The 13757-nt window shown below is 38.7% G+C and overlaps 1 protein-coding gene across 1 annotated transcript in view; it reads right to left on the reverse strand.

Annotated features, from left to right (window-relative positions):
* Window positions 1-257: 257 nt before the first annotated feature.
* Window positions 258-13757, reverse strand: part of nonC (serine/threonine-protein kinase Smg1) — a 105918-nt gene continuing 92418 nt past the window's right edge. The window contains exons 3-14 of the mRNA XM_089701922.1: window positions 12374-13700; window positions 11701-11934; window positions 11060-11387; window positions 10556-10764; window positions 7622-7749; window positions 4997-5216; window positions 4270-4368; window positions 3681-3869; window positions 3001-3164; window positions 2484-2572; window positions 1649-1803; window positions 258-1302 (exon numbers count right to left, since the gene is read on the reverse strand). Coding sequence (XP_089558048.1) covers window positions 1225-1302; window positions 1649-1803; window positions 2484-2572; window positions 3001-3164; window positions 3681-3869; window positions 4270-4368; window positions 4997-5216; window positions 7622-7749; window positions 10556-10764; window positions 11060-11387; window positions 11701-11934; window positions 12374-13700 — 3220 coding nt within the window. The 3' untranslated portion in view covers window positions 258-1224. The remainder of the gene's footprint in view (window positions 1303-1648; window positions 1804-2483; window positions 2573-3000; window positions 3165-3680; window positions 3870-4269; window positions 4369-4996; window positions 5217-7621; window positions 7750-10555; window positions 10765-11059; window positions 11388-11700; window positions 11935-12373; window positions 13701-13757) is intronic.

Genomic DNA, 13757 nt, shown 5'->3' on the forward strand with positions numbered 1-13757 from the left:
TCCATAACACAAGCGAAAGCTTAGTATAGGATCAGATCGTACCGTGTGTGTAAATTGTCCTGAACAATTTATTTATTTTATTTTCCTATTGACTATTAGAAATATGTGACCATGCCTCTGTTTACTGTTTTACGTGTACAAAATATAGTTTAATATTTTGTATTGGTCTACAACAGTCTTATTAAGGCTGACCACGGACCTTTAATTTATTCGTGATAAGTCAAGGATTATCAAGGAGGTAGATAAATAAAACACAATTTAGACATACACCATTTATTATATAATATAGTAATGAAGCGATACAAACATACATTGGGAACTCGGTCGTCGCAACAAATACCCGTTGAGAATACTATTTGCAATTTCGAATAATTTAGATGAACATTAAATATATTTTGATAGAAGATACATACAAAAAGATTATAAAGCAATTGTTATAATTTAAATTTCCAAATTTATGTACCTATGAGAATTGATATATAAAAAAAATAAGCATATATTGTATAGGGTATTTTTTACGACAAAATGCGGGTTCCCGTCACAACCACACTATACACTAAGAAGATATGAAGTAACATTCAACAAGAGCGCAAATATATCGCATATGGGAGCTCACTTTCTGAGTTAAAATGATTGTAAAATAAAATCTGTTGATTTCAAGATGGAATAAAAGTATTTATTTGATGTAAAGATTTGTAGAGAGATGCAATTCCGGATAATAATTTTCGAAAGATGTGATTCGTTACAAGCCACTGAATAGTCGATGAACGTTCGATATTCCTAAAGATCTAAGCCTAAATAAAAGTAAAAGAATGAAATTTTAACGTCGACATTCACCGCCCTCTTATCTGGAAAACAACTTTTAGTCTAATGGATAAAATAAATGCGACTATGTTTACAGAATTTGCTGAATTAGATCGTTGTGAACCACTATCGAGCCAGGGCGTAGAATGAACAATGAAATATCGGGCCACAGAAAATGAGCTCAATGAGCCCTACAGAGTACACTAAGCCGTACAACCGAGTCGTGTCGCGGCCCCTATGGGGTCGCTGGGAGCCCCGCGGGGTCCGTGGGGTCCGCGGGGTCGGGCGGGTCCCCGTCGTGGGGCCCGAGAGCGCGCGGGCCGGGGGGCGCAGGCGCAGCTCGGGCGCGTCGTGCCGCGTCGTGTCGCGTGGTGCCGCGTGTTGTTGCGTGTTGTCGCGTCGGGTCGTGCCGTGACGCGTTCACACCCAGGCCATCCAACCTTCGTACATCATGCACAGGTTTTCGACGCTCGTCGCTTCCGATATTATGTATTCCACCTGCAATGTCAACACGTGTCATTAAATAGAACAATTAAAATATATTAAACATGCAAGTCTTGATTTGCAATATTTCTACGTCTACATCTGTGATGTGATGCACATAATTCTATTTTTAACGTAGTGTTTCGAAGATTTTACAGCGAGCGTGGTCACTAGGAGACTATGATGGTATACATATATCTCGACGTTTTACCAAAATTATTATTTGAGAACTACCTCCACTTATTTAATTTCTCAATAATATTGAATACACGCAGACAGTCCTACACAAGAAAGGACTTAACTATCTGCAATATTATTAATAACTATCTGCAACATCTACATTTGCTATAACTTTAACTACCTGTTCGTGCGGTGCAGCCCGGCGTGTGTTCCCGTGCACACTGTGCGCAGGGGCCGGCTGGTTGTTTGTCCCGGCTGCAGCGGGCAAGTCGCGTCCTTCCAGCCGCAAGCGCACACGTCGCCACACTCCCGCGCCTACTGAGCTGCGACGCTCGCCTGTACACACAGTTACATGAAATCTATATATATAAAACTCAAAGGTGACTGATATAGTGATCTATCAACGCACAGCCCAAACCACTGGACGTATCGGGCTGAAATTTGGCATGCAGGTAGATGTTAGGACGTAGGCATCCGCTAAGAAAGGATTTCCCGAAATTCTTGCGGGAACGGGGAAAAACGAGGATGCACGTACAAAGTCGTGGGCGGAAGCTAGTACAATATAATACTAATATTATAAAGCTTATTTGTTTGTTTGAACGCACTAATCTCGGGAACTACTGGTCCAATTTGAAAAATTCTTTCGGTTTTAAATAGCCCATTTATCGAGAAAGGCTATGGGCTTTATATCATCACACTATGACCAACAGGAGCGGAGTACTATAACGAAAAAACCACGGGACACAGCTGTAATATAACAAGAAACGAAAGCAATATAGTTTTCTTTTCTTTGAACGTAATAATTACAAAACTAAACACGTTATTTTATTTCTTAGGTTTCTATTTCATAAAAAAATATATTAAAATTTCAACATTATTTCCAAATCCAGTCAAAAAATACTTCAAACATATTTAAAAAATCTACATTCTTCAACCCAACTATACATAATATTAAAAAGCAAAGGCCACAACAAAAACCCCTGAAAAACTATTGAAAATACATAAATTATAGTTACCGTGTCTGTTAGAAGGTCTCGCTACAGCGCCGAGCGCGGTCTGACGGGTCAGCTTCTTGTTACCGCCCTCCGATAGATTGTTGGGTAGTCTGAAAAAAATACATGTTATTTAATCCTACTAATATTATAAATGCGAAAGTTTGTGACGATGGATGCGATTCTTTCATGCAATACTACTGAACCGATTACAATAAGATTTGGTATGTGGATAGCTGAAGACTCAGAATAAGACATAGGCTAATTTTTAACCCGGAAATCCCACAGGAACGGGAACTATGCGGATCTTATTTTGACTAAATTGTAATATTGACATGATTTTAAAAGAGCAACTATGGAGTTTCTTGCCGGTTCTTCTCCATAGATAATGCTTTCCGAATCGGTGGTAAATGTAAAAAATGTTATGACGATTCAAAAGTGCTTTTATAAGAAGTCTAATTGAATAAATAAATGTTTGAGTTTGAGTTTGACTGTGCAGGCGAAAAGCTAGCCATCTATTAATAAATTTTCGCATACTCACTCGAACAACAAATTCATGAGGTCCGGCAGCTCGGTGGTGAGTGCCTGGGCACAACGCGCGACCGCCAACACGTCCGTGTGGGTCGCGGGTTCGGTGCTGATCGTGTCTAGTGCATCGGTGGCCGCTTGCCAACGTTCGAGAAACTCGCTCGCTGCGTTGTCACCCTGGAATAGTGGAATAAATATTTCAGTTAGGGGGCGTCCATTAATAATGTGGTGGTTTTATGGTATTTTTATCTCCTCATATTGGTGAAACATTTAAGGCTGCTTCTTATATCATGTGGTCTTCCCGTGATTAATGGATAAATTTTATACGTGAAATTACGCATAAAAAGTTTGAACATATCTTTTGATCGGGTTAAAATAATGTGTCAGATTGTAGAGATAATAGATTTAGAAGCGTGTATGATACAGTATCGTCTCTGTTTCGTATAGAATTCCACGTTTACGAAATAAGTACATTCACGCTCAAATAATATCTGCAATTAAACTCTGCGAGGGCGTGTATAAGCATAGTTTTCGAATGAGCAATATTTGCATTCTGCAATCTGTTATTGTACCTATTTATAAAAAATAAATATAAACAGTTTGACCAACGTTAAAATCTTTTTTGACAACCTTTTATTGTATTAATCTACTTATGTGTTGCCTATAAATGGTACATTAGTGTTTCCAGCCTACCTCAGCGCTGTTGTCGAGCGGCGCGCGCAGCTCGTGCAGCAGCGCGGGCCTAGCACTGGCAGCGCTGCGCAGCGCTGCAGCCGCTGAGCGCAACGCTGCAGCCGCTGTTGAGCGACGTTCCCCCGCTGCGGTGGCAGCGCTGCGGGCGCTTGATGACATCTCGCTCACTAGCGCTGATACGCTCTCCACCTGCCATGAGAATATTGTACGGATTTTGTATTTCTTTAGTGGACTGTATATAAGGGCGCGCTAAACGCTGCTGATAATTGCTGATATGATATCGGATACATACGATTATAAAGTGAAATCGCTCGTGGTAACATTCTCTAAGTTTTTTTAAATTTCTAACGAGCTTAAATTATGTTCAATTTGATTTTTTTCAATTTTAAATTTTAAAACATCTAGATTTTTGTCGTTTTGTTATATCTCTTATACATTATTACATCGACTCGAAGGATCAATGCTAATTGTTGAAATATTTTTATGTATATTATTTATCTTTTTAAGTAAAAAGAAACGAAACAATTGCGAAATCTTACTAAAAAACAAGTATTACAAAAATATTATATGAAACAATTTTAACACTAACCCAATGTGTATCGATGCCGCTGTCCGGATGTAACATTTCAAGTAAAGACTCTTCCACTGGTGACACTTGTAGAGAGTACTTCTGTGCTAGTGTGCACGCCTGAAACAGTTTATATTCAAAGAATTTATTCAGTTTAATTTAGATTTACAATTTAAAATATAAAATTTTTGTGTTGCGGTGTTTGTGTTTAAATTTCTCTGAAACGGCTCGACCGATTCTTCGTATTCATATAGTGTAGAGAATTGGACATCTATCTTTTATATCGCTAAGTGATACGAGTAAGGAAGAACAACGTCAGCGGGGACTGTTAATTTCACACGTAAAATACTTTGTTTTATATATAAAGAAAAGAAAGAAAGAAAGAAAGAAAAGAAATTTATTGCCAAAAAAAAACACAGCCAAACACATTATAAAATATCTTAAAATTAGGCAAACGGAGACAGCCTCAGCAAAATGCTGCACAAAAGCAACGCTGATTTTCAGGCTGTGTCGGCGATTGAGGTTCGTCTTAATATTAAAAAAGAATTAAGTCTAAAAAAAATAAAATAATATAAAATACTGAGATTACTTAAAAAACATAAAATTTCCTATTATTGTAACTTTTATAGTTGATGCCGGATAATTGAAGTTTTATCGTTTTAGAAACGTATATCTGTAGTTTAATTTATTAGCCTAGCGTCACTTCGCTCGTGTGTACCATGTATGTATGTCCGTGTAGTTAGCGTACCTTCTCCCAGTGCGCGAGCGCGGTGCGCACAGTCCTCGCGGCGCGGTTGGCGCGCGGCGCGGCGGGCGCGGCTAGCGCGGCCACGGTGCGCGCGTGCGCCGCGAGCTGTGCGGCCGCGCCCCGCAGCCGCCCCGCGCGGCCCCGCGCCGCGCCCCACGCGCCCTCCAGCGCGCACACCACACCGCGCAGCATCGGGTTCGCGCCCGCGCCCCACTTCACCCTGCAACCAACACATTCACCATTACAGGTTTAGATTATATTAAATCATGTACATATTACTATTATGTTCTTAAACAAATAAAATAAAATAAATAAAAAAATTAGAGGTAAAATTAGAAACAATTTTAAATTTATATTAAAAGACAAACCTATATATAGTTCAAATAGTAGATGTCTAATAGACATCTACTATTTGAACGCTCGCTTCACTCACTCGCTCGTTGCTTCGCTCCTCGCCTAATCTTATATATAAAAATGAATCGCAAAATGTGTTGATAAGCGCATAACTCGAGAACGGCTGAACCGATTTCGATAATTCTTTTTTTATTATATTCCTTGAAGTACGAGGATGGTTCTTATGTAGAGAAAACGTAAACATGTACCACGGGCGAAGCCGGGGCGGACCACTAGTATACTTATACACTTAACTAACTACCTAAATTATTTTCTTATACATTTTTTATACATCAATTGGTTCAACTAAATGATGTAAAATTCTGTCCGCTATGCAACTGAATAATACTCTTAATACATAATATGACGTCGACGACACACATTTTCCTATGCTTTTCCTTCTATAAATATTATATTCCACAAAAAACTTTTTCATTGTCCCATAAAACAAATTTAAATCTTTTACTGTAACCATATGAATACATAATATAATTTTCGTTCAATATACACACCAATTATCTTCATAATTTTAAACGATCTATCAATGTAGATAAAGATATGTAAGTAATGTAGATAAAAAAATATATCTAACTAGCTTTCCGCCCGCGGCTTCACCCACGCAGTCAAAGAAAAACCCGCAAAGTTTCCGTTCCCGTGAGATTTCCGAAATAAAACCTATCCTATGTCTCGGAGTAAAAAGTAGCCTATGTCCTTTCTCGGGTATCAAAATATCTCTATATACCAAGTTTCATGCAAATTCCTTCAGTATTTAAGGCGTGATTGAATAACAGACAGACAGACAGAGTTACTTTCGCATTTATAATATTAGTATGGATTCATCACACATTATATAGTCTTAAATGGGTACATTAATACTGCGAAAAATAGTATGTAGCAGAGGCGGCTCGTGACAAAATTGTATGGGTGTCCACTTGAAATAAAACAACGAAAATACAATAGCGTTAGCAGGATAATTTAATACAAAAAAAATGAGCACCACATTATAAATCCATACTAATATAATAAATGCGAAAGTAACTCTGTCTGTCTGTCTGTTACTCTAAACTACTGAACCAATTTGCATGAAAATTGGTCGGGAAAATTACTATAAGCTGGAAAATTTCCATAAGAAAGGAAAATTTCTATACGCCAGGAAAATTTCTATAAACAAGGAAAATTTCTATACGTCAGGAAAATTTATATGGATAAGGAAAATTTGTATAAGTCAGGAAAATGTTTATAAGCCAGGAAAATTTCTATACGCCAGGAAAATTTCGATAAGACAGGAAAATTTCTTTACGCTAGGAAAAATCCATAAGTCGGGAAAATTACGATAAGTCAGGAAAAATTTCTATATGCTGGAAAATTTCCATAAGAAAGGAAATTTCTATACGCCAGGAAAATTTCTATAAACAAGGAAAATTCCTATACGTCAGGAAAATTTATATGGATAAGGAAAATTTGCATAAGTCAGGAAAATGTTTATAAGCCAGGAAAATTTCGATGAAACAGGAAAATTTCTTTTCGCCAGGAAAATCCATAAGTCGGGAAAATTACGATAAGTCAGGAAAATTTATATAAGCCAGGAAAATTTCTATCCGTCAGGAAAAATTGTATAAGACAGGAAATTTTCCATAAGTCGGGAAAATTTCTATAAGCTGGAAAATTTCTATAAACAAGGAAAATCAAAATTTCTATACGTGAGGAAAATTTCTATACGCCAGGAAAAATCCATAAGTCGGGATTATTTCTATAAGAAAGGAAAATTTCCATAAGTCCGGAAAATTTCTATACGTCAGGAAAACCTCCTCCTTTTTTTTGAAGTCGGTTAAAACGAATTGAATGTATGATGATATTTGGACATATTATATTTATAATTATTTTCTACTATAATTTAGTGATAACATACGTAATGGATTTAGTATTGTTTATTGTAATTTATAATATATTTGCAAGTTCAACTACGAGCAGAATGTATAAGAAACTATATAATCTGTACCTGCCTAATCTTTGTAATTCTACATTTTGTAAAAAAAGACGGGTTGCACTCCGGGAGTGCCGGCAGAAGTGAAAACTTGATTATTAACGTTGAGCATGTTTGATATTTTGGAATGGTATCCGTCTTACGCTTTTTCGATCAGGTCACGTGTCCTGACGCGAGTTTAAGATTTAATACCCAACGCCGCTAAAGAAGTTTTCACTTCAATAAAGAAAATTCGAATTAGAATGTACCTCTGGTGCGCATTCTGCAGCGCGGCATGCGCACGCGCAAGTGCAGCGGCGAGGCGTTCCCCGGCGGCCGCTAGCTCGGCCCCGCGCCGCGATACCGCCGCGTGGGCTTCCACGCCACTCTTCAACACCTGTCAACGATGTATATTCATTTTTCAAAATATTAATAAATAATTAAAAAAAATAATGGAAGAATGCTCATGCAATCAGATGCGGGTTCGAGTTCCGCCTCGTGATCGAATTTTTGACGTGACAACGTCTTATAATTCGAGAGAGCCGGCTGCACGCACGAAAAAACATGACTCATGCGGCGTTACCTCGCTCTGAGGCGTTCCATGTAAGGCTTGAAGTGCAAGCGAGAGCGCGGAACGAGCGACAAAGAGGTACAATAATTAAAAAAATTAATAGAAGAATGCTCATGCAGTCAGAAAGTACTCGGAAAATAACCACATTTTACCTCATTATTTCGAAATATTAATCTCGATAGATAATTACTTAAAGAAGTAAAATTAAAAAAAAATGGCAATGTATTATTGACAATATCATGTATTTATTTAATTCTTATCAATGGATTTAGAATAGTAACATTGTACGATTAAGTACCTAATCGTACAGACAATACGTGTTCCCGGAATACTATCCGTCGATATTACACCTTTCATTATAATGTATTAACTATTAACCATTTTACCACACAATAAGATAGTTCGCAGTCGGAGTCCGCACCGGGCGGAGCTCCATCCTAGATCATTTCATCTCATTCCATTATAGTGAATTAAACTCAAACTCAAACTCAAACTCAAACATTTATTTATTCAATTAGACTACTTTTAGTAGCACTTTCGAATCGTCATTACATAAGTATTTTTAACATTTACCACCGATTCGGAAAGCAGTATCTATGGAGAAGAACCGGCAAGAAACTCCATAGTTGCTCTTTTAAAATCATATTGTCAATATTACATAATCTGTAACTTAAATCTAACTACATAATATATCATAATATGCCAAAGAACTGTCCTGTGGTTCTTACGCGACAACCCTCCATGGATTTTCATCTTCCATATATTCCTTAATGCTATAATAGGCTCTCTGAACTAATATATTTTTTACATAAGTTTTAAATTTAGCACTACCAAACTCTTTAATATTATGAGGAATTCTATTGTACAAGCGTATACCTTGACCCATAAATGAATTTTTAACTTTAGCTAATCGGAAAAATGGCATTTCAATTCTATTTCTGTTCCTTGTGCCATAACAGTGTCTATCTCCTACTCTTGTGTGTACGTCGGCATTTTTGTGTACATGCAAAATATTATTAAATATATACTGTGATGGTACAGTAAGGATACCAGTATTCTTAAAGAGATCTCTTAGTGAGTCCCGAGCACGTAAATTATATATAGAGCGAATGGCTCTTTTCTGTAAGATAAATATAGTTTCTATATCTGCTGCCCTGCCCCATAGTAGAATTCCATAGGACATAATACTATGAAAGTAGCTGAAATAAACCAATCTAGCTGTATCTTCATCGGTGAGATGCCTTACCTTTCGGACTGCATATGCTGCTGAACTGAGCTTACCTGCAGCGGTGTTGACATGGGCTCCCCACTGTAGTTTCTCGTCCAATGTTAACCCAAGAAATACAGTCGATTCTGTAGGGTGTAATACCTCCCCGTTCAAGGTAATATTTCTGCTCAACTTTTTAACGTTAGGTAGTAAAAATTCAACACAAGTTGTTTTTTTGGCATTTAATAATAAATTATTAGCAGTAAACCAGTCGGATATGTGTAAAAGAGTACTGTTCACTTCGTCAACATTTGGGTCATGCCTATCCACATTGAATATTAATGAGGTATCATCTGCAAACAGAACTATTTCACACCTATCCTGTAAATAATAAGGTAGATCATTGATATATACCAAGAACAAGAAGGGTCCTAAAATAGATCCTTGTGGAACACCAATGTTAATTGACGCACCGCTAGAACGTTCTCCATTAACAACTACAGTTTGTATCCTATCATGCAGGTATGAGGCTATGAGGTTCTGAGCTTGTCCTTTAATCCCATAGTGATTAAGTTTACGCAATAATGTACAATGTTCAACGCAGTCAAATGCCTTGGAGAGGTCACAAAATATCCCCAAAGCATTTTTTGAGTTTTCCCATGCCTTATATATATGTGTTAGTAGTGCAACTCCAGCATCTGTGGTTGAGCGCCCCTTTGTGAAACCAAACTGTTTGGTGTGCAGCAAATTATTAGAAGCAAAGTGACTAGTCAATTGGTTTAATATTAACTTTTCGAATACCTTACTTAATGTTGGTAAAATCGAGATAGGTCTATAGTTGTTACAGTCTTCTTGATCGCCTTTCTTAAATAGAGGTATAACTTTACTAAGCTTTAGTAAATTAGGAAATGTACCATAGTCACAACACTTATTAAATATGAAAGCTAAATTGTTTGCAATATTTTCTATTATATTATTAACTAAATTTACGGACATTCCCCAAAGATCACAAGTGTTTTTTAAATTAAGTGTCTTAAATGCTGTAACAATATCATTAGCAGTTACGTGACGCAATTGAAATAATGTACTGCACCCCGCAACATGGTCCCTCAAAAAGGTCTCTGCAAGTACTGAAGACGAGTTTAAATTATTAGTAATGCTAGCAGGGACACTACTAAAGAAATCTTCAAAAGCAAGCGCAACATCAGCATTTTTGTCAATAACCATGCCATTATGTACAAGTTTTATGGTATTACTTGATTTGCTTTTACCCATTTCACCATTAATAATAGACCAAACTGTTTTAACTTTATTATCCGAGTCATTAATAATAGATATCTCTTTATCTCAATCTCATGTATTATAATTTACCCCAAAACCTCCCCCTACAAACATACAACATAAATCACACCAACAAGCACGTACCTCAGCATGTAAATGCGTATGCGCGGCCGCCCTCAATCTATTCGCCCGTGCCGCAGCCCGCGCGCACTCCACCGCCCGCAATGCGTTGGCCGCGCGGTGCACACGGGCTCGTGCAGACACGAGCCGAGCCGCTAGTTCCGCGCCACGCTCCCCACCGCTGCGGCACACTTTGTCGCACAGGGATTCTAATGATACGCTCCAGGAGGCGCCTGGAATGTTGTTTTATGTTTATATTATGTAGGACAATAAAATAATGTATTTTTGAGATTTGAAGTCACGTTGATTTTTAAAATTTAATAAGAATAAAACTAAAAATATTTCGAAGTTTGACTGTATCTCTTTGTTTTATAAAACAAGTATGTTATTCGGTGCGATGACCACTGAACACCCTTTTACAACTACAATTTTAAGCGTAAATTCTAGTTGCAAAAGAAAGCAATCAAAAGACACGAATTTTATCAATCATTACATGAAAATAGCAACACAATAACGAGCTGCACGTACCGATCTCCTTCTGCTCGACCTCGTCGTGCAGGTCGAGCCGGTTGCGGCGCAGCAGCAGGCACAGCACGCAGGCCAGCGCGCGCGACGGCACGCCCAGCACGCAGCGCGACACGTACTCCGCCGTGAAGCGCCGCACGCCCTTGCTCAGCGCCGTCACGTCCGCCGCGCCCACCGCACCCGCTGCGGCGCCCACCGCACCCGCTGCGGTGCCGCGGTGTGCGGCCGCGAGCTGCGCGCACAGCGCGAACACCTCAGCGGCCGTTTGCACGCGCCGCACTAGGAACATGTCTTCGAGAACGCTGCGTAACGCGCTGCGTTGCATCGCCGCCTGTACGACGTACGACAAAATATTATACACATTGCTATAATATCACTTACGGGTTATATTTTAATAAGTATTGGCTATTATTATGACTAACGTGTTGTAATTCATATTAATTTATTTTTGCTCTGATCGTTTGTTTACCTTTCTATTCGTCTGTCACTTCAACATAATTTAAAGAGTTATCTGTCAAAGAATCTAGTCACCAAGTCTTAAACCGATCAAACTATTCAATCAAAGAAAGAGAAAAAAGAGTTACCCATAACAAATTTGGAGATTAAATAAAAAAACGAATCCTAAAATTATAACAGTCACTTACCGACATATGCAACGCATCATTGATATGATCGATCTTCCTCCAGGCCTGCGGTACAGGCGCACTCAGATGGTCGGCCAGCTCGCGGCTCCGCAGCTCCACGGCCGCGAAGAGCCCGTTAAAGCCCATGAGTAGCATGCGCCCCCCGGACTGGCCCTCCTCGGAGGTAGCTGAGAGAAGGGCTTCGTAACGCAAGCGGAGTTCCGCTGCTAGTAGCTGTGCGCCTGCTGCAGGGGACTGGGGATTTTGTTCGTTTTAGAAATGACGTGTTATCATTTATTTATTACTTCTATAAAGAATTAACCATTTGAATCACACATATCTATCTATGTGACTCTATATATATCTATCTATAATATAAAAATGAATCCCAAAATGTGTTGGTAAGCGCATAACTTGAGAACGGCTGAACCGATTTCGTTAATTCTTTTTTTATTATATTCCTTGAAGTACGAGGATGGTTCTTACGTAGAGAAAACGTAAATATGTACCACCGGGGCGAACTGCTAGTATGTAATAATAATGTATCTAAACTGTCATTTGAGAGATACCAATATATAATTTGATAGTACTCAAGGTTTCCTAACTTAGAAAATTTACTTTTGATTAGAGCATTCGAACTTTAAACTACCGAAATGGAAATTAAACGCTTTTACAATAATTTATTTCAACTTACCTCCATATCCATAAGCAGGTATCTAAAGTGTACTTCCAGTTGAGCCAATATCTCGTTCAAAGGAACTGGCGAATTCATTATCACAGCATTCAGTTCGTTTATCATGTGCGATGCCGACGGGTCTTCAGAATGTATCTTCTTTAGAGCTTCAGGAAGAATTATGGTGCTGAAATTGTAATTCAGCTGCACCAAATCAGCTAATAATAAATTGGCATTTCTAACGCAATCGACTGCCACGGCCATTGATGCGTCTTCTACAGATGCTGATTGGAGAGGCAATAGTGATAATAGTTCTACAGCCTGCACGGATAACGCACTCATATCATCCAAGAACCATTCACCTTCTCTCGATGTTAAGTCTACGAGACAATCGCCCGCGCTTTGAGCCCCATTCTCGAGCATCAAGTATCGTCTATTTAAGTTACATAGCATTCCAATGACTACACTTTCCAAAGTGCCCGCTGCACCTTCCTCGGTTCTTACCCAGTTGCTGATGTTAGCTTTGGCTTCTTTGTACGCCTCTTGGGCTATAACAATCGCTTCAGTTCCACCCTCTAACTGCAATCTTTCGAGGCATTTATTAAGATGAACATTAGATTCAGCAGTTAGTTGCTGCAAGCGATAGTTGTATGCAATGATTTGTTGTGCATCACCGCTGGTAGTGTCTGCATTGACCAAAGCGGTCACCTGATTGGCTACTTCCCGACATACCTCTGGAGATTTGCTTTCTAATGCCGCAGCTAGGTATTTACGGAACATTACAATGCGATGGTATTCCGTTTGACTTTGCGGGTAATATTGTGAGACTGCGACGTATTGAGATAGCAGTTCGAGACAAGAGCGAATGAGGACGCTAGTCTGCTGCATACATTGATTTAGTTCAGCTTCTGCTTGCTCACATTGAGTCAACATTGTACCTTGTCCGGCGTTTGTCAAAAAATCTTTAACGTGTTCAAATATCGGTTTATCGTCTTCGTTAGTTCCTGAAAACTCTTGTACCCACGCCATCAACTGTGGCCCATTCAAGACTTCGTTTGTGGTCGCATAATTCTCTATTTGAGTGTCAAAGTCGTTAAGTATTTTCACGAGTGCCTTCATGGAATCTTCAACCGCATTCTTAGCTTGTTTGTACGACGTATATTTTTGAGAAATTGTATAAAGAGGATGGTTCGCGAGGTTACTGCCATACGACTCTATCTCTTTGATTAGGACCATTTGTATGTGACATTCTTGTAACTTGGTCTCGACTCTGTTCAATTCTTCATTTTCTTCGAGCCACTTTTCTGCACATTTTTTAACTTCAGGTAATAGTCCCACAAGTTGTTCCCTGTGAATAATAAGTTTTATCTTAAAACATTTTGTAAAAGGGTTTTGTAAAACATAA

The sequence above is a fragment of the Colias philodice genome, chromosome 12 (genome assembly GCF_061535455.1).
Source record: "Colias philodice isolate Cphi_HAF_F1 chromosome 12, ilColPhil1 Martin Lab GWU primary, whole genome shotgun sequence".
Lineage (NCBI taxonomy): Eukaryota > Metazoa > Arthropoda > Insecta > Lepidoptera > Pieridae > Colias > Colias philodice.